This window comes from Chelon labrosus (genome assembly GCF_963514085.1).
Source record: "Chelon labrosus genome assembly, chromosome: 11".
NCBI lineage: Eukaryota > Metazoa > Chordata > Actinopteri > Mugiliformes > Mugilidae > Chelon > Chelon labrosus.
This window is the reverse complement of record NC_140344.1, coordinates 20465721-20480350: the sequence shown is the minus strand read 5'-3', so window position 1 is coordinate 20480350 and position 14630 is coordinate 20465721. Positions and strand designations below refer to the sequence as shown.

Here is a 14630-nt window from a genome sequence, read left to right as displayed (position 1 = left end):
AAAGCTGGAAAATTTTTAAAGTATTTGCCAAGAACATTTATGTTATTAAACTGTGTTTATACTACTTATTACTGTGGGGCATATCTGTCCCAGTCCGGCCTCGTCATATTCTCAAACGTGAAACACGAAACAGCCTGTAGGTGGGAGCAAATCCCACATTTAAGGGGAACAAGAAAGCTCAATAGTTGAGGAAGCGACACAGTTTCATCTTGACATCTTTATTCCTGTCCTGCAATACATTTGCCACATTTTCAAAGAGTAAATACATCTTAAATAGACATTATCATTCCACAGTTTGCAAGGGGAGAAAGAAGCCCTTGAGCCCACTGTATCCCTGCACAAAACCCCCAGTGGTCCGTACAGTCTTCGTCATGCTCGCCGGGTTTTCTGACATGTATACTGGTGGTTTGCTGGCTGAATATTGCGACAACATGATGCTCCTATTCTAATGCGATGGGAATTTGAATGCATAGATTTGTGGAACTCTATGGTATTATGACCGAGTTTACAGACGGGGCGGGGAAAGGGCAAGCATACTGTCAGGACTGCAATTACATGTTACAAACTCCACACTCTTTTTTTTGTTTTTTTTTTGTTTTTTTTTCCTTCTATCCATTAAATTCTTTGAGTATAGTGGGTGAGAAATTAAAATTGGGAACAACACAGCCATAAGTGGGACCAAGGATCCTCCCCTGCATTAATTCAATAATATAAATTTCAAAAGCTTCTTTCAAACAATATCAATAAAAAGACACATTCACAGTTCATATCCTTCCTCCGAGCGGAGAAACGAACAGTTAACTGATGAACAACTTGACCGCCATCCCCCCCACCGCTCCTCATGTGTAATCCAGGGCGCGAGTAAAAACAAACAAACAAAAACATTTTAATTGTACAAAACTGATTAGAATCAGAAATAAGAACATCATTTCCATTTCAATTTGTAACTGCTTTCACAGAATTTGTCTAAGGTCTGCATTTGAAGCATGTTGCCAAAACCTGCCTGTAGTGTCAAGGACCAATTCAATGAACTAGTCTAACCTGTAATAAATGGATTCTAAGTAATTACCATTGCGTTTTTCCAACGTAATGGAACCGAAATGTTACCGGATTATTTGATTAAGACAACTTGGCTTATACTGGGATACGTCTTAAGATTGCTATTACACAAAAAGCCCAAAATAAAAATCAGTGTAGTGTATTTAGGGACTTGTCAAATTCTGTACAGCGCATGTCTAAAGTCAACACACTTGAATATTTTTTTTTTGCTGTTGGTGCACACACACAATCAAACAGAAACAAACAAATACGTCAAACAGAACAGATAACCAACTCGAGTAGATCCTGCTGCATACATGAGGTACAAACTAGCTAACAGATAAGGCAAAGTAAACACACATCAGTCTTTTTATTTAGGCAGCAATTAACACAGCTATGGAGAGCGTAAACCCGTCCGGATTGAGAAACGAAGCGATGCACTCCCACGACCCACTATCCGTCACCTGTCGCACACAATGGTCCACACAGTAAATATGACATGACTAGCACCTGACTCGTTATTGTTCCTTTGAAGAGCAAAAGAGGCAGAGAAGTAGGTTGAGGATAGTAAGGTGTGTGGAGAGGTTTGACTCTTCATGCAGGACTTGTGCGTTACACTCTTAACTTGTGGCGTCCCTAACCCTGGCTTCCAGGACTGTTAATTGAGACGTTCCTGGATCCGGATTCCTGAGCCCTATTGACCACAAGGAGCGACTCTCAAACTCTAAACTAGCTGTTATCACGATAAACTATCCGTGCACCATACAGTTACTGAAATAAAAATGCATGAAAAATCAACTACTCGTCATTTTGTCCGAAACTTCTGTGTCACTGTACACGCGTAGGGTGTTCCTCTAATTATTTGGGCAACTTCTGCTGCTTCAGCAACCGTCAAGATGACAAGTACACTTTCATGCACTGTACCTCTCCAAGTAAAAAAAAAGAAAAATAGGTAGCCGTGAGACATGGTTTATTCCCAATACTTTGTGTAATTTGGAAAGTAGATAAGTCTATTGCACCTGAACCTACGTACACTAGCCATTACTATTATTATTCCACAAAGACAACTCGCGATGAAACATCTGTAAAGAGAGAAGACAGCTGCACTCAGCCAAAACAGTCAATCTGTCTACTTTCCATTCAAGATATCTATTGCAAAGAACTTTTCGACAAACTCAGGCGGGTCAATAAAAATATCAAACCAGGTGCCACCTGAAACGAGCACCTTTGTTCACTTATAGTGCTCGGTGACTTTAAGATCTTCCAATCGCATAAATGTTCCATATCAAAAACATAATCTAAGATATTTTTACAGCTAGGCTAGTTGTTAAAAACTAAAAATTACAGCTATTCCCGTGTCAGCCTCAACCCCCTGCACCCAGTAGAACAAAAAGGACTACACAGCCGTTCAAAGGAAACCAAAGGCAGGTAGGGTGTACAGGAAGGTGGGCTATGTGAGGGATGTTGGAGTGACTAAATGTCCGTTCCAGTCCTCTCCGTTTAAGTCAGTCAGTCCTTCCAGCGGATAGGCAGGGGGGAGTGGTATCAGGCTTTCAAGGTGAGAGGAGGTGAGGGACACCCCCCTTTAGCGACCAGTGTTGAGACTGAAAACAATAAGTTAGCAGAAAAACTGTGGAGCTACCCAGTGAGAACACACTGGAGTTGACGAAGAGTCAAGATTAGTGGTGTTGCTCACAGGCCAATGTGGACCAACGAAAAAGAAGGGACCGGACCAGGCTAGTTCAGGCTAGCCGCTTTGGCAACAGTCCAAAAATCCTCCTTTCCGTTCAAGTCTATGGTTCAGTCATGCCCCAGCTTGAGAGCTTTTGCTTCAATCGTCCTCTTTTTGAAAAAAGTTTATATTTCATCATTGAGTTGTTTCATCTTCCTGTCTTCAAGTCCATGCTGCCACTTCACACTGTAGCATTTCTCCTCAATGTGTATGGGTGATCTGGGAAATGAAATAACAAAAGACGGGACAGATGTTAGGGCAGTTTTGTTACTTCTTGGGAAACTGTTGAAGTTTTAAATTGAAAGGGTCAGGTAGAAATATATTTGGTGAATGTTATTGCGTATTTAACTCCTCACCTGGATCACGATACCACACAGCGACAGCTCATACAGTCCTGACCGCTCTCGTCTGGTGGGTTTAGCTTCCTCAGCTTATGCTGTCGGATCTCCCTAACCAATGTATAGAAGGCGTCCTCTACTCCCTGTGAACACACACACAGAAAAGTTACAGAAAAATTTAAATGTCAATGACTATGGTCAGCAATAAGTGGCGTACACCGAACGCGCCTCTTGTAACCGTCAACAAACACTTCAGGCTCATCACTTGGTAACATTACCATGGAAACGCAATCATTTCATACACCACTAATGGAGAAATCGTGACGATATTATGATTATTTGCGTCTCCTTTGGAGTGACAGACATTCGGCAGGTTCACCTGTGAATGTGTCTGTCTGTATGTACCTGCATGAAATGTGACAGTGAGTCACAGAATGTGGGAGAAACACGGCGACTATGAGGCCTTTCAAATACTCTAGTTCTGTTCTCGGGCCAAGGTAACCTGGCTATGAGTCATTGCCTGCGGCATAACAAAATGTTCCCAGCAATACAAATCATATCATACCACTGGCCAATTCTCCGCACTTCATAGGGGGTCTTAAAATTTACACAGAATTTGAGTTTTGTGGGTTCAAAAGGGAGGAAAATGGGAGGGAGGAATTAGTGAATACAAATGTAAGAGGGAAAGAGAAAGAAATGTGTTCTTCCAACGAAATTCAAGCATAGTGTGTAGGTGTATTGAGTACCTACCTGTCGTGTTTTGGCAGAGGTCTCAATGTAAGGGATGCCGTATGAGCGGGCTAGATCTTGAGCTTGCTTTGTGTCTACTGTGCGTGCCGGGAGGTCACATTTGTTTCCCACAAGCACCATGGGAACATCATCCGAGTCCTTCACACGTTTAATCTGTTCCCTGAATTGCAAAAAAAAAAAAAGAGGAAAATTGCATTTAATATACAAAGCTTTCGTTTACTTTTTTCCTTAACCCTTCTTAGCCCTGCCTTCAGCCATATTAAAATGTCTCTACGTGGTCTGGGATCCTCCCAGCTTCATAAACAACAGCGGCTCCACCACTGGAGAACAATCCACCCGGGGAACTCTAGGACCCAGAGGAAGCGCCAGGGCCTGCCGGTGCTGGGCTGTGCTGCACTGCTGAAGGAGGGAGGTAGAGAGGAAGACAGGGAGGGGGAGGGATGGACAACAGGCAGGCGGCAAACAGCATTACCTCATCACTACAGCAGCAAGTGCCAAACGCCATGCAGCCAGGGGGAACTGAGTGAGAGGAGTGGGTCAGATCACTCTATCAGCTAAGCCCTTCTTCTCAGTCAGCACCAATACAGCAGGATGACTCCACGACAGACAGGCCAGCCCCTCTGCAGTCAACAATCCTAATGGTGTTTATGACCTCACTTGCTCTGAGTTTTGATGTCACAGCAGACATGTTTAGACCTTAGAGCTGTTATGTGCTGGTGAGGCATGTAGTTCAAGTCTAATAGGCGTGTGCATGATTCCAAGAGAACACCGAGAGCACACATAATCTCATCAATCTCACACGTCATGTCGTGCCAGAGAAGTTTTTCAACAATTCCATTGACTATCAGACACCTGATCTTTAAATAACTCAACAGCTTTAACTGGGCCGCCACCTATTCTAACACGGAGCCAGAGATCTATGCACGCTTCCACACGTTACACAGTGCTTAAACGGCAGTTGTGTTAAAGCAGGGCCCAAAAAAAATAAAAGAATGACTGGGCTGCAATGGCTGCAAGCCAAATGAATCTGTGAATTACACTTGGCAAAGCTGCACAGGGGGTGGCACAGTACATATGTAGGGTCTTTAACACGCCACATGAAAGACTGGAACGTGACTGTCTAATGTGATGGGATAGACTAAATGTGGCAAAGAGAGAGAACACAGTCGTCTCCAGCTGAAACCCTCCCTTCTCTCCTTCCCTGTCCTTGGGAGCGCTACCTCTCCCTGCTACTCTAATTGAGTCAGGATCGATTTCATTGGCATCGTGCTGTAAGCCTCCTGTTGGGGGCTAAGCTTTCTTTAGCCGTGTTAAACGCTACAGCATGACATCACCCAACTACTGCAGAGAGCTGGCACAGACACGTATACACACCGCTCTCCCTCCAGACCCCACGGGAGTCCCTGTAGCGCACACTGCATATACAAACCCACGTACAGAGAGCCTAAAGAAAGGAAAGGCTTCTAATCTCCGCCCTAACCGGGCTGTTATCTGGCCAGAAAACACACATGTTCACATCCCTTCATGCCATCATTTGAGGAGTCCCGGTTCTCTCTTTTGTTTTTATTTCCTTACCTGTATTGGTGAATGTCCTCAAAGGACTTGGTGTTGTTGATGGCGAAGACACAAAGGAAGCCCTCCCCTGTTCTCATGTACTGATCCCTCATGGCGCTGTACTCTTCCTGACCTGCAGTGTCCAGGATGTCCAGCAGGCAGGTCTCCCCGTCAATCACCACTTGCTTCCTGTAGGAGTCCTGCAAAAAAAAAATAAAAAAAATGGAGACATTATTTGGAGAATGTTAAAGACGTCAATCAAACATGCATGTAAGACACTAAACAGATGTTTCAGGTGGGCTTTAAGGAAACTGGTGGTCCATCGATGAGGACTCTTGGTCGATCATTGCAGCATGCACACATAAAAAGACACAGGTTTTGAATATGATGCCGGCTGACTGTGCATTAACTTGCATCTGCTATTATTAATTCCCTGTTCACGTTCAGGTCAAATGAAAATCAAGAGATCAGGGGAGCGAGGCATCGGAGCCAATGTTTAGCCTTCCAACATGCAGTCACAAAAACATGGAGTGCTGTCCCTTTGTTTGTTAGAGCATAGGGGCCAGGAATGCAAATACACAAAAAGGACATTGTCTGGCCAGAGGCAGGCGTGGTGAGAAAGAGAGGGAGAGAGTGTGGAGACAGAGAGGGAGAGAGAGAGAAAAAAAAAGAGAGAGAGAGAGAGAAAAGAGGGGAGAAAACAGTCTCGCTGGCTTCCTTCTTCACTTTGCAATGTTTTACTTTCTGACAAATATGAGACTTTAAATAAAAAGTGTGGAGTAAATGCTTCTTATTAAAGCCAAATTTGGAATTTCTTCCCAAGCTTGAACATTTTAAGGATTGCCACCGCCTTTAATTAATTCAATTAAAGTAACTTGGTTTAGACTGAGCCGCTGTCTCAATAAACCGAGCCAACAAAAATATTCTTCAGCCGTGACCTTGTCTTGTGTTTGGACATTTATATATGAAAACACGCACATTAATTACACATAGATTGCACTTTGACAACCCACAGGAGTAAAGTGTAGGACATGCAAGAGCGTGGGGTGATACCTCAATGGTGGGGTCATATTCATCCACGAAGTGGTTCTGGATGAGCTGGATGGTGAGTGCACTCTTGCCCACGCCTCCAGCTCCCACCACCACCAGCTTGTATTCCGTCATCTTTGCCGCCGCTGCTCACCGCACACGCCACTGCTGGAGAGAGAGGAAAAGGTGCGGGTTAGCACACTGACAGACACAGAGTTTTGTTGAGCTATCCTCTGGCACTGGCCCCAGCCAGCACACAACCAGGGGTACAGACAAAACATAGGACAATACCATTACTGCCCACTGTTGAGAAACACTAGTGGTTTGAGTGTGTGTGTGTGTGTGTGTGTGTGTGTGTGTGTAGTGGGGGCTGAGGTTGAGACCCTCAAAGGGGAATGTGAAAAATGTGCTGAAGGTACTCAATGTTCCAATCCTCGCTCAGTGAGAACAGCAGAGAGTGTGCATGACAGGGAGAGCTAGGGAGGCAGCAAGAGAGAGAAAGGAGGGGCATGACACTGGCAGAAAGATCTTCATCGCTCAGGCGTTATAATACTAATGTCTAATTGCGAACACACAGGGACAGATGCCAGAGCAAACGCATCAATTTTAAAGAAATGTTAAAAAATACAGCAATTGGAAAAAAAAAGTGAAATGATTTTAACAAGAGAACGGTGGAATCTGATTTTACAAACGGGCTGAAATCAAAGCTGTGACATTTTCTTTTGTCTTGGTTCTTCTATTGGTATCAATCCACAGCACCAGAAGCAGAGCCCCCCCCCCCCAAAAAAAGAGGCTTTTATGACTCCAGGTGTGCCTGCAGTTGCCCCCTATGGACCCACTGCGCCGACTTAATAGGTCTAGTCGATGTTAGTGGACTTTGCTGGCCATAAATCAAAGCTGTTTTTGAAGAAACATAAGAGAAACGCAAGTGATAACCACCTTCTGTTAGCCAACGCAGGTAAGCAGGAACTTATAGGGTTAGCCTACATTTTAAAACCTAGAAGAAAAACTAAACAATAATGAGAAATCTGACCGAGCTGATTGGTAGAGTTGAGAGAAAGACGCGGTGGGTGGCAGTGACGAATATGGAAAGTGAAAGTTATGGAAGTTATTTAGGCTTTAACATGATGAACTATCAAGTCAGCTGGAACCACAGAAGCGCAGCGCTGTATAAACATGCACAGACACAGGACGCATAAATACACACAGATCCCCTGATGTCACCCACATCACATCACACCACAGTCGGCCAGTAAAATTCCAGGGAGTAAGAAAGTCAACGAGTGACAAAGAAACTTGTAATATGGGTGTTTCCGTTAACGATCTGTGGCAAAGTGTGACTCAGCATACTGAAAAGTTAGCAAATCTACATCCTGAAAATGACCTGGTACCAACCCGGCAGAGGACATGTTGAGTCAGATCGTCATATTAATCCATCTTGAAGATTTTGCAAGATTGAATCAAGAGCAAATCTAGGGCTAACCGCAAGTTAGGTCGGCCGGAGGCTCGTGGCAACGCAGGAAATGCACTGCGGTTACGGTCTGACATCGTGCAGATAATGAGTAGTCAGGTGATGTCATCTAGGTGATGTCATTTCTCATGACAGCGCTCATCGGAAAATAACTGGGAATACCTGTACACCTGAGTTTAAGTCTCTTTCACTTTCTGTTTGACGGTAGTAATAAAAAAAAAATACATAATTCACCTCTGGATTTCTATACCATGTTCATGGAGACCAGCTCTAAGTAAAAATACACTACAAATGTCTGTCTCTAATACTCATAAACAAAGCCACCACTCTCGATCTAACACCCCTTGTTAGCCTCAACTTTGTCTTCCTCAAACTTTCTCACATCTCAAAGTTCAGATGCAGTCGGTTAGAGTAAAAAACAGACACATGGGGTTAAACACGTCAGCAAGTTCGCTCATCACTCATCAACACTGTCTCACGTTGCTTAATGTTCCTAAAAAAGGGCCGAAGAAGAAAATCATTAACCTGCACCACCTGCTGCAGTGTATAATCAATCTGTCAGGATTTCATGAGCGCCACACGTCACAAACAGGGCTTTACCGTTTATTTATTCTATTTCTTTTTTTTTTCCAGGGAACCAAACGTCATTCCCAACATTAAATGCACTCTGTGTAATATTTGTTGCTCAACTTCCTGGCTCACTGAGGAGTGTTGTACATCGGTGCTTCAGACGGTCGAAGCAGAAATAACACACACACACACCCTCTCTCTTGTGCTTTAACTCCCAAAGGAGCGCATGCAGCTGGAGTGAATCTTAAAGTCTACTTGCAGAAAGAGCGCCGTAACAGGTGATATTATGCTCGCAGCCTCTGAGCGGTTTAAAAGAAACACCAAGAACATCAAAGGAGAACCAATCATGTGAAGCTACGTGTGAAGAGTGAAAAATAAATGACATCTTCATATTTTTGTCTCGGTGTGTGGTGGCGTATTAATAGAATCTGCATGAACCTCTGAAGAAAAACAAACAACAAATAAAAAAAATCCCTCTTTGTGTTATTTGTGTCTGAGCTGAGGGGAGAGACTAAGTTTAGCCAAGACTAAGACGGGAATGATGTTAATGATTGACAGAACTGAATACGCGGTCGTCATTTAGCTGCTCTCATTCAATCACAGACACAAGAACACAAGTTCCTGCATTACATCCCTGATCCTGTAAGCCTTAACAGAACAGGTAGCTCTGAGCACCATCACCAGTATCAACAACGACCTCCTTGTATATTTTAAAGAATAAATAAATAAAAAAAAAACGTCCTCAGTGCTTTAATTCTGAAGCACAACAGGAAAGAAATTATACTGACCCCGCAATCTTGTGGCCAAACATTTAGCTTCCTTTTTCCCTCCCTGTAAATAAATCAACCTGGCACACGGTGCAGCTTGCCCTAGCTGGTGTACTGGGGCCGTGGCGGAGCCGCAGCGCCAGGCCCGTTCCTCAGAGCCTCCTCTAACTAAATAAACAGCAGCTGTGCTTAAAAGGAGAGACTTGTGCGGGGCAGACAGACTTTGGTCACTGAAGGCTACAAGCTCAAGAAAGGGACAGGATAGACATAGGGACGCTTTAGTTATAGGGTACTGGAACGGCGAGCAGACACTGTAGACATGTTTGCACCCAAGCACCCAAAACTTTTAGCCTTTTTCATGATGGATGTCATGAATGGATGTCTTTATTTCCGCTACAGTCCATAGTACAACTATACAACAACCGGTTCCAATCCGGTCCAGCAGCTGGCTGTAATGCAAATCATTATTTGTCTCACACTGCAACAACAGTAAACTTTGAAAGAATCAAGAGATTCAAGGCCCTTGATGGTGATTGACTGCTTGGCAAATGGGTTCAAAGAGTCAACAATGAAAAAGAGAAGTGCAGTAAAGTGTGTTAAAAATGCCCATAATCCTAGACTTTAAAATAACTTTTTATACACAAGATAAGATAAAATAAAATCATTCTTTATTTATCTTAGAGAGAAGTTACCAGGGACTTTTGGGAGTGGTAAAATAATTTCCCCTGAACTTAATTTAGAACCTGATCCCTACAGTGAAACCACTTTGAAAACTTCCAAAGTTCCTGATCTCGGCAGAAAGAAGCTCTTGCAGTGAAAATGCAGCTACTGTGAACACATATAGCCATCAAGCATCAATTGACTAACAATTATTTCTATTTTAGGCTATAAAAAGGCCAGATAATAGAGACAAAGCACAATCCCAATTGCCCAGAGCCCCAAAAAGTACTTAAATCTCAGAGCAGTCATTTAGAGAAAATAGTTTATCACAAGCACTGCAAGACAAATAAAAATAGAAGTAAAGGATTGTCAAAAATTGAGAGTAAACGGCTTCAACTATTAGCAAATATTGAAACTGAGGATTTTCCTATGTCGTTTATGCCGGTAACGTACAGCGAATTGAACGGTTAAGACACAAAAACAAAAAGAGAGTGCCATCTACATCTACACTATCACACACGCACACATACTGAAACACGCTCTTCAACGTGGTTGGTTACAGAACTCCTTCTACAGAACCAGATCCCATGCGTGCACCTGCCAAACGATTGAAATTTACGGCCTGAAATGCAAATTCAACACACCCGCGCCTGCTACTGGGAGACTGGGGGAAGGAAAGCAGACAGACGTGCCATCTTCCCTCAAACTAGGCCACGACAGCGACTGATTAATAATCCACACATACATATGGAGATGAATAGCAAAATGAATCATTGATAGAGATGCCGTCGTAGTCTCGGAGCCACTTGTTGTCAGGAGGGGCTCCTACTGAGCTGGTGGTCTTTGTAGATGGAGAGGAGGAGGGATGAGGACACAGCCTCTGGAGGTCACAGTCATCAGTGAATCAATCTTTTTGACATTCATGCGCCGGGACTAAGCATGAGAAGTTTTTTTCTGTTTTGTGCACACTTATGGTTACCCTGCTCCCAGTCTCACACCACAATATTCTCCTCTGAAGTCCAGATTTTGCCACTGCACGGTGAGTGTGCAGTCCTCATTTGCTCCTGACATGTACAAGTACAAAACAAGACACGATGAGGTCACACAAAGGTCGGTTTTTCCTTTTGCACACTGTACGTATCTGACAAAAGGCAATTACCCTACGGCACAGTGACATATTAAAGCCGCAACATATATTAGTAGTAATGAATATGTTTCGTGGTAGCGCTGTCAGGCAGGCTACAAGCGCAATGCTGTCTGCAGAAGCGGTGACCTATTCCACTGCAAAGTCACCAAAATCTTTAAAGCCGCTCCCCATTTGATCAAGGAGCAATATACAGCATGTTTGCATTAAGGGTTATTTATAGCGCGCCACCTCCGGCCTTGGAAATTAACAGTTCATTTTTGAAACCCTAGAGTCTTGCCTGGACCAAGAGGATAATCTTACATGGCAGCTTACGGAGGGTGAAAGCACAGAGGAGCGATAGGGGTGGCAGGAAGAGAGTGACCTAAGGCGAGGCAGGGATAGGGAAACTCTTACTATATGCCAAGGGCATAACAAACAAAAGAGGAAAGGGTCGACCTGGAAAATAAAGATCATCAATAATGAAAAGCCCCGACTTTTTCGAAGCCAAGTCTTGGCTCTGACAAATAAAGCCACAAGAATTCTGCCTAACCTGGAAATAGCTTAAGCACACATGACGAAGGAAGAAGGGCACATGAATGACCATCTTAGTCAACTTGCATTCTGCTCTCCATTAAAGTGCTTAATTGGTTAAAGAATCCATACTGGCAGAGCCACAAGCCCACTGCAGAGATAATAGATTTTTAATGGAGCGATGATGGTAAGGAGACCCTCTCTAGGGAGGTATCACGGTCGAATACTGAGGCTCCAGGACCCATCCTAAAGCCTCAATAGCCCACCGCACCCTCCTCCTGCTCTCCAATGACATCATCTTCCTAAACAGCATCCAAACATAAGTGTTGACCTGGAGCTGAGGAATCACTCCTCTGCTCTCTGAAGCCAGTGACACACAAGTAAGCGAGTCAGGTCTAATGAAGTCTGTTGTCAACGTGAGGATGAATACAGTGGATTATTTACACGCTGAAAAGCAGGACTGACCATTTATTCCTTCCTCTAGAGTTGAAAGACACAAAACACCAGGAGGAAATCATAAATTTGTTAAAGTCTTAAGGGGGAACCCTCTTTAATAAACAATTTCTCTTCCTGTTTCTTCAATTGCAAACATTTAAATGTTCCCGTGTCTGTGTGAGTATACACTTAACCGAGGCACTCTTAAAGGCACTGGAGTCCAAGTGACCTTTTCCCTACTGGGTCATCCATTTAGCTTGTCGGGCAGAGTGAGGCGGTAGAGGAGGCAGCAGCAGAGATGAAAAGGCCAGCTGACCTCTACACAAAGGCCTGCCAGTTAGAGGAGCCATGAGGCTTACCATCAGACACCTCAAAACTATATAAATATATTTTTTTTTTGCGAGACTGGAGGAATGAGTGACTCTCGTCCGGCTGTTTCAGTTTGTGAGACAATGTGAAAGCACAGAAAGCACCTATAGCAGGTTACAGAAACAAAGCTGCAGCTCAACCGATAGAAGAACCCCCCCCCCAAAAAAAACACCCTAAGAAGCGAGATCTCTCTCCGTGTCCCCTAAATTCATACACAAATAATCAACCAGAGCCATCTTAAGGCTCGCATGTGTCCATTCAACAAAATAAAAACACCAAAGAAAATTTTGGCTCACGGTATTTTAGAGGAGCCACACTTATTTTGGCATGCAGCTTTAATTGGCAGCATCCAGCCTACAGCTGTTCAGAGAAAAAGGGACAACACATTATCATCACACCTCTGTCACTGGACTACATCCAGCTGTTTTCCAGCTGCCTGAAATTCTTGTCTCCGGGACTGATGCAGGACCCAGCTAAAGCAATCGAATGAATGCCACGGTGTGTATGATCATGAGACAAATAAATGTTTGGTCAAGAGCTCAGCAGAGAGAGATCAGTCAAAAAAAAAATAAATTACATGCCAAGAAGTCAACAATAAAGAGGCTTCATGCTTCGTTTGACTTAAACGTTTAATGCCACTTTGAGTGATGAATATTGACAGTGATTAAAGTCAGCTTGAGATGGATAAACTGTTCTCATCTCGTCTGAAAAGCTCTTATGGGCAAGCTCTGAGTAAAAGCCAAACAGACATTAGCGGCGGCTTTGTCAGCTTTGCCCCCTCTTCTCAAGTCACAGAAACGGATTTTTTTTTTTTTTTTTTTTTTTTTAAAGAGTAGAAATGATTCTATAACCATCTTTGCAAATGCCCTGTAATGGAATCTCACTTCCGCAGTGATACATTCAGTTTTTACTCAGTGTGACGGGGCGTCACCCTACTTGTCTGTGTGGCCACTACTGGCACCAGCAGCCTCATTCTCAAGGCTGTCTTTACATTACACAAAAAAGACAGGAAATGGAAAGTAAATTCTCTTTATTTTATTTTATTTTCTTTTTAAGGCTGTGCGAATTGAAAATACCTTCGATTCTCAAAGTGAGACATAGAGGAAATTCACGGAAATCATGTTTTCCCCCTTGTAAGTTTCAACACCCGAACTCAAGAGACAGGTTATTTCCAATATATATATATATTTTTGTTAAATGAGGCTCAAACTAAATCCCTATTCTGTGTAATTCTCCCTCGTGTTTGCAGGATTCAAAGCAAGCATGAGTTATACGCCGGGTTAAATACGTTCAAGCTCGCCGGGCGTGAATTAAAATGTTCAGATAGCTAGCTAACAACTGTGGACCGCAATCTCCAGCGGTGTCCAGAAAAGCACAGTATAAAAACGAGGAGCTATCATTTGACAGAAAACAAATAACAGACACTGCCGACGTATTTCTCACACAGGAATGAACGCTGCATACTTACAACAGGCTGAGGTCTAATTAGCCACAAGAGCGACGTTTCGTCTGCCGGAGAGGAAGAAAAAAAAAATATCTTTCAATACTGATGTCTCTCAGCTGTAATGTGGGCAAAACAAAATGTTCCTGGTCTCCTTCCCGCCGTCTTCAAAGGTATCTGCCTCGTCCTATTCTCTGTCCATAAAGTGTTTAATTTTCAGTAACTAAAATGCACCAAAGCCTTCATTGGTCCTGGGTATAATGAGCCCGCGTTGAACAATGTGCTTCCACAGAGAGCAAGAGGGGATGAGGAGTGAGAGGAGCCCACGCCCAGCTCTATCAAACATAGAACCGCCCCGGTTACCATGCATGACACTGTTGCGTTCCGGCGCCGTCGGAAATATTGCAACTCACCCCTGAAGGCCACTCGAACCTCGGGTTTTTCCACTACTGAATCCAAGTTTACAAAGTGGTACTTAAACCGGACAGAAAGGAATCACCGCAAGCAGTTGAAAGAAGTGCTGATTAAGACCTGTTTCACTGTAGCTAAGATTTCATTTCTGAAACAACCTCACCCAAAATTAGAAAACTAACCATCAACCAAACTATGCGTGCACTACGTTTCCCATGGAGCCACGGGTCCGTTAGTGCCGTATCCAGGAAGTCGTCGGTGGTTGTCAAGCAAACTTTTGCTTGTAGGCTCTGTAGTATGTTTGTATGTAAATATACAGACGTTGTACTTGGGCTGAACTGTTCTACAACAGGTAAAACATGAATTTAGGAATTGATTTTTAGGAATCAGTGTCGAGTAAAGTTAATT

At 43.5% G+C, this 14630-nt stretch overlaps 1 protein-coding gene across 1 annotated transcript; it reads right to left on the bottom strand.

Moving 5' to 3' along the window:
• Positions 1–58: 58 nt before the first annotated feature.
• Positions 59–14331, bottom strand: LOC311495409 (GTPase HRas). Its single transcript, XM_084554836.1, has 6 exons — positions 13839–14331; positions 6466–6609; positions 5434–5612; positions 3859–4018; positions 3127–3251; positions 59–2989 (listed from the first exon to the last, which is right to left on the bottom strand). Exons 2-5 carry the CDS (start codon positions 6574–6576, stop codon positions 3132–3134), a joined length of 570 nt encoding a protein of 189 aa, XP_084410962.1. The 5' UTR covers positions 6577–6609; positions 13839–14331; the 3' UTR covers positions 59–2989; positions 3127–3131.
• Positions 14332–14630: the final 299 nt, after the last annotated feature.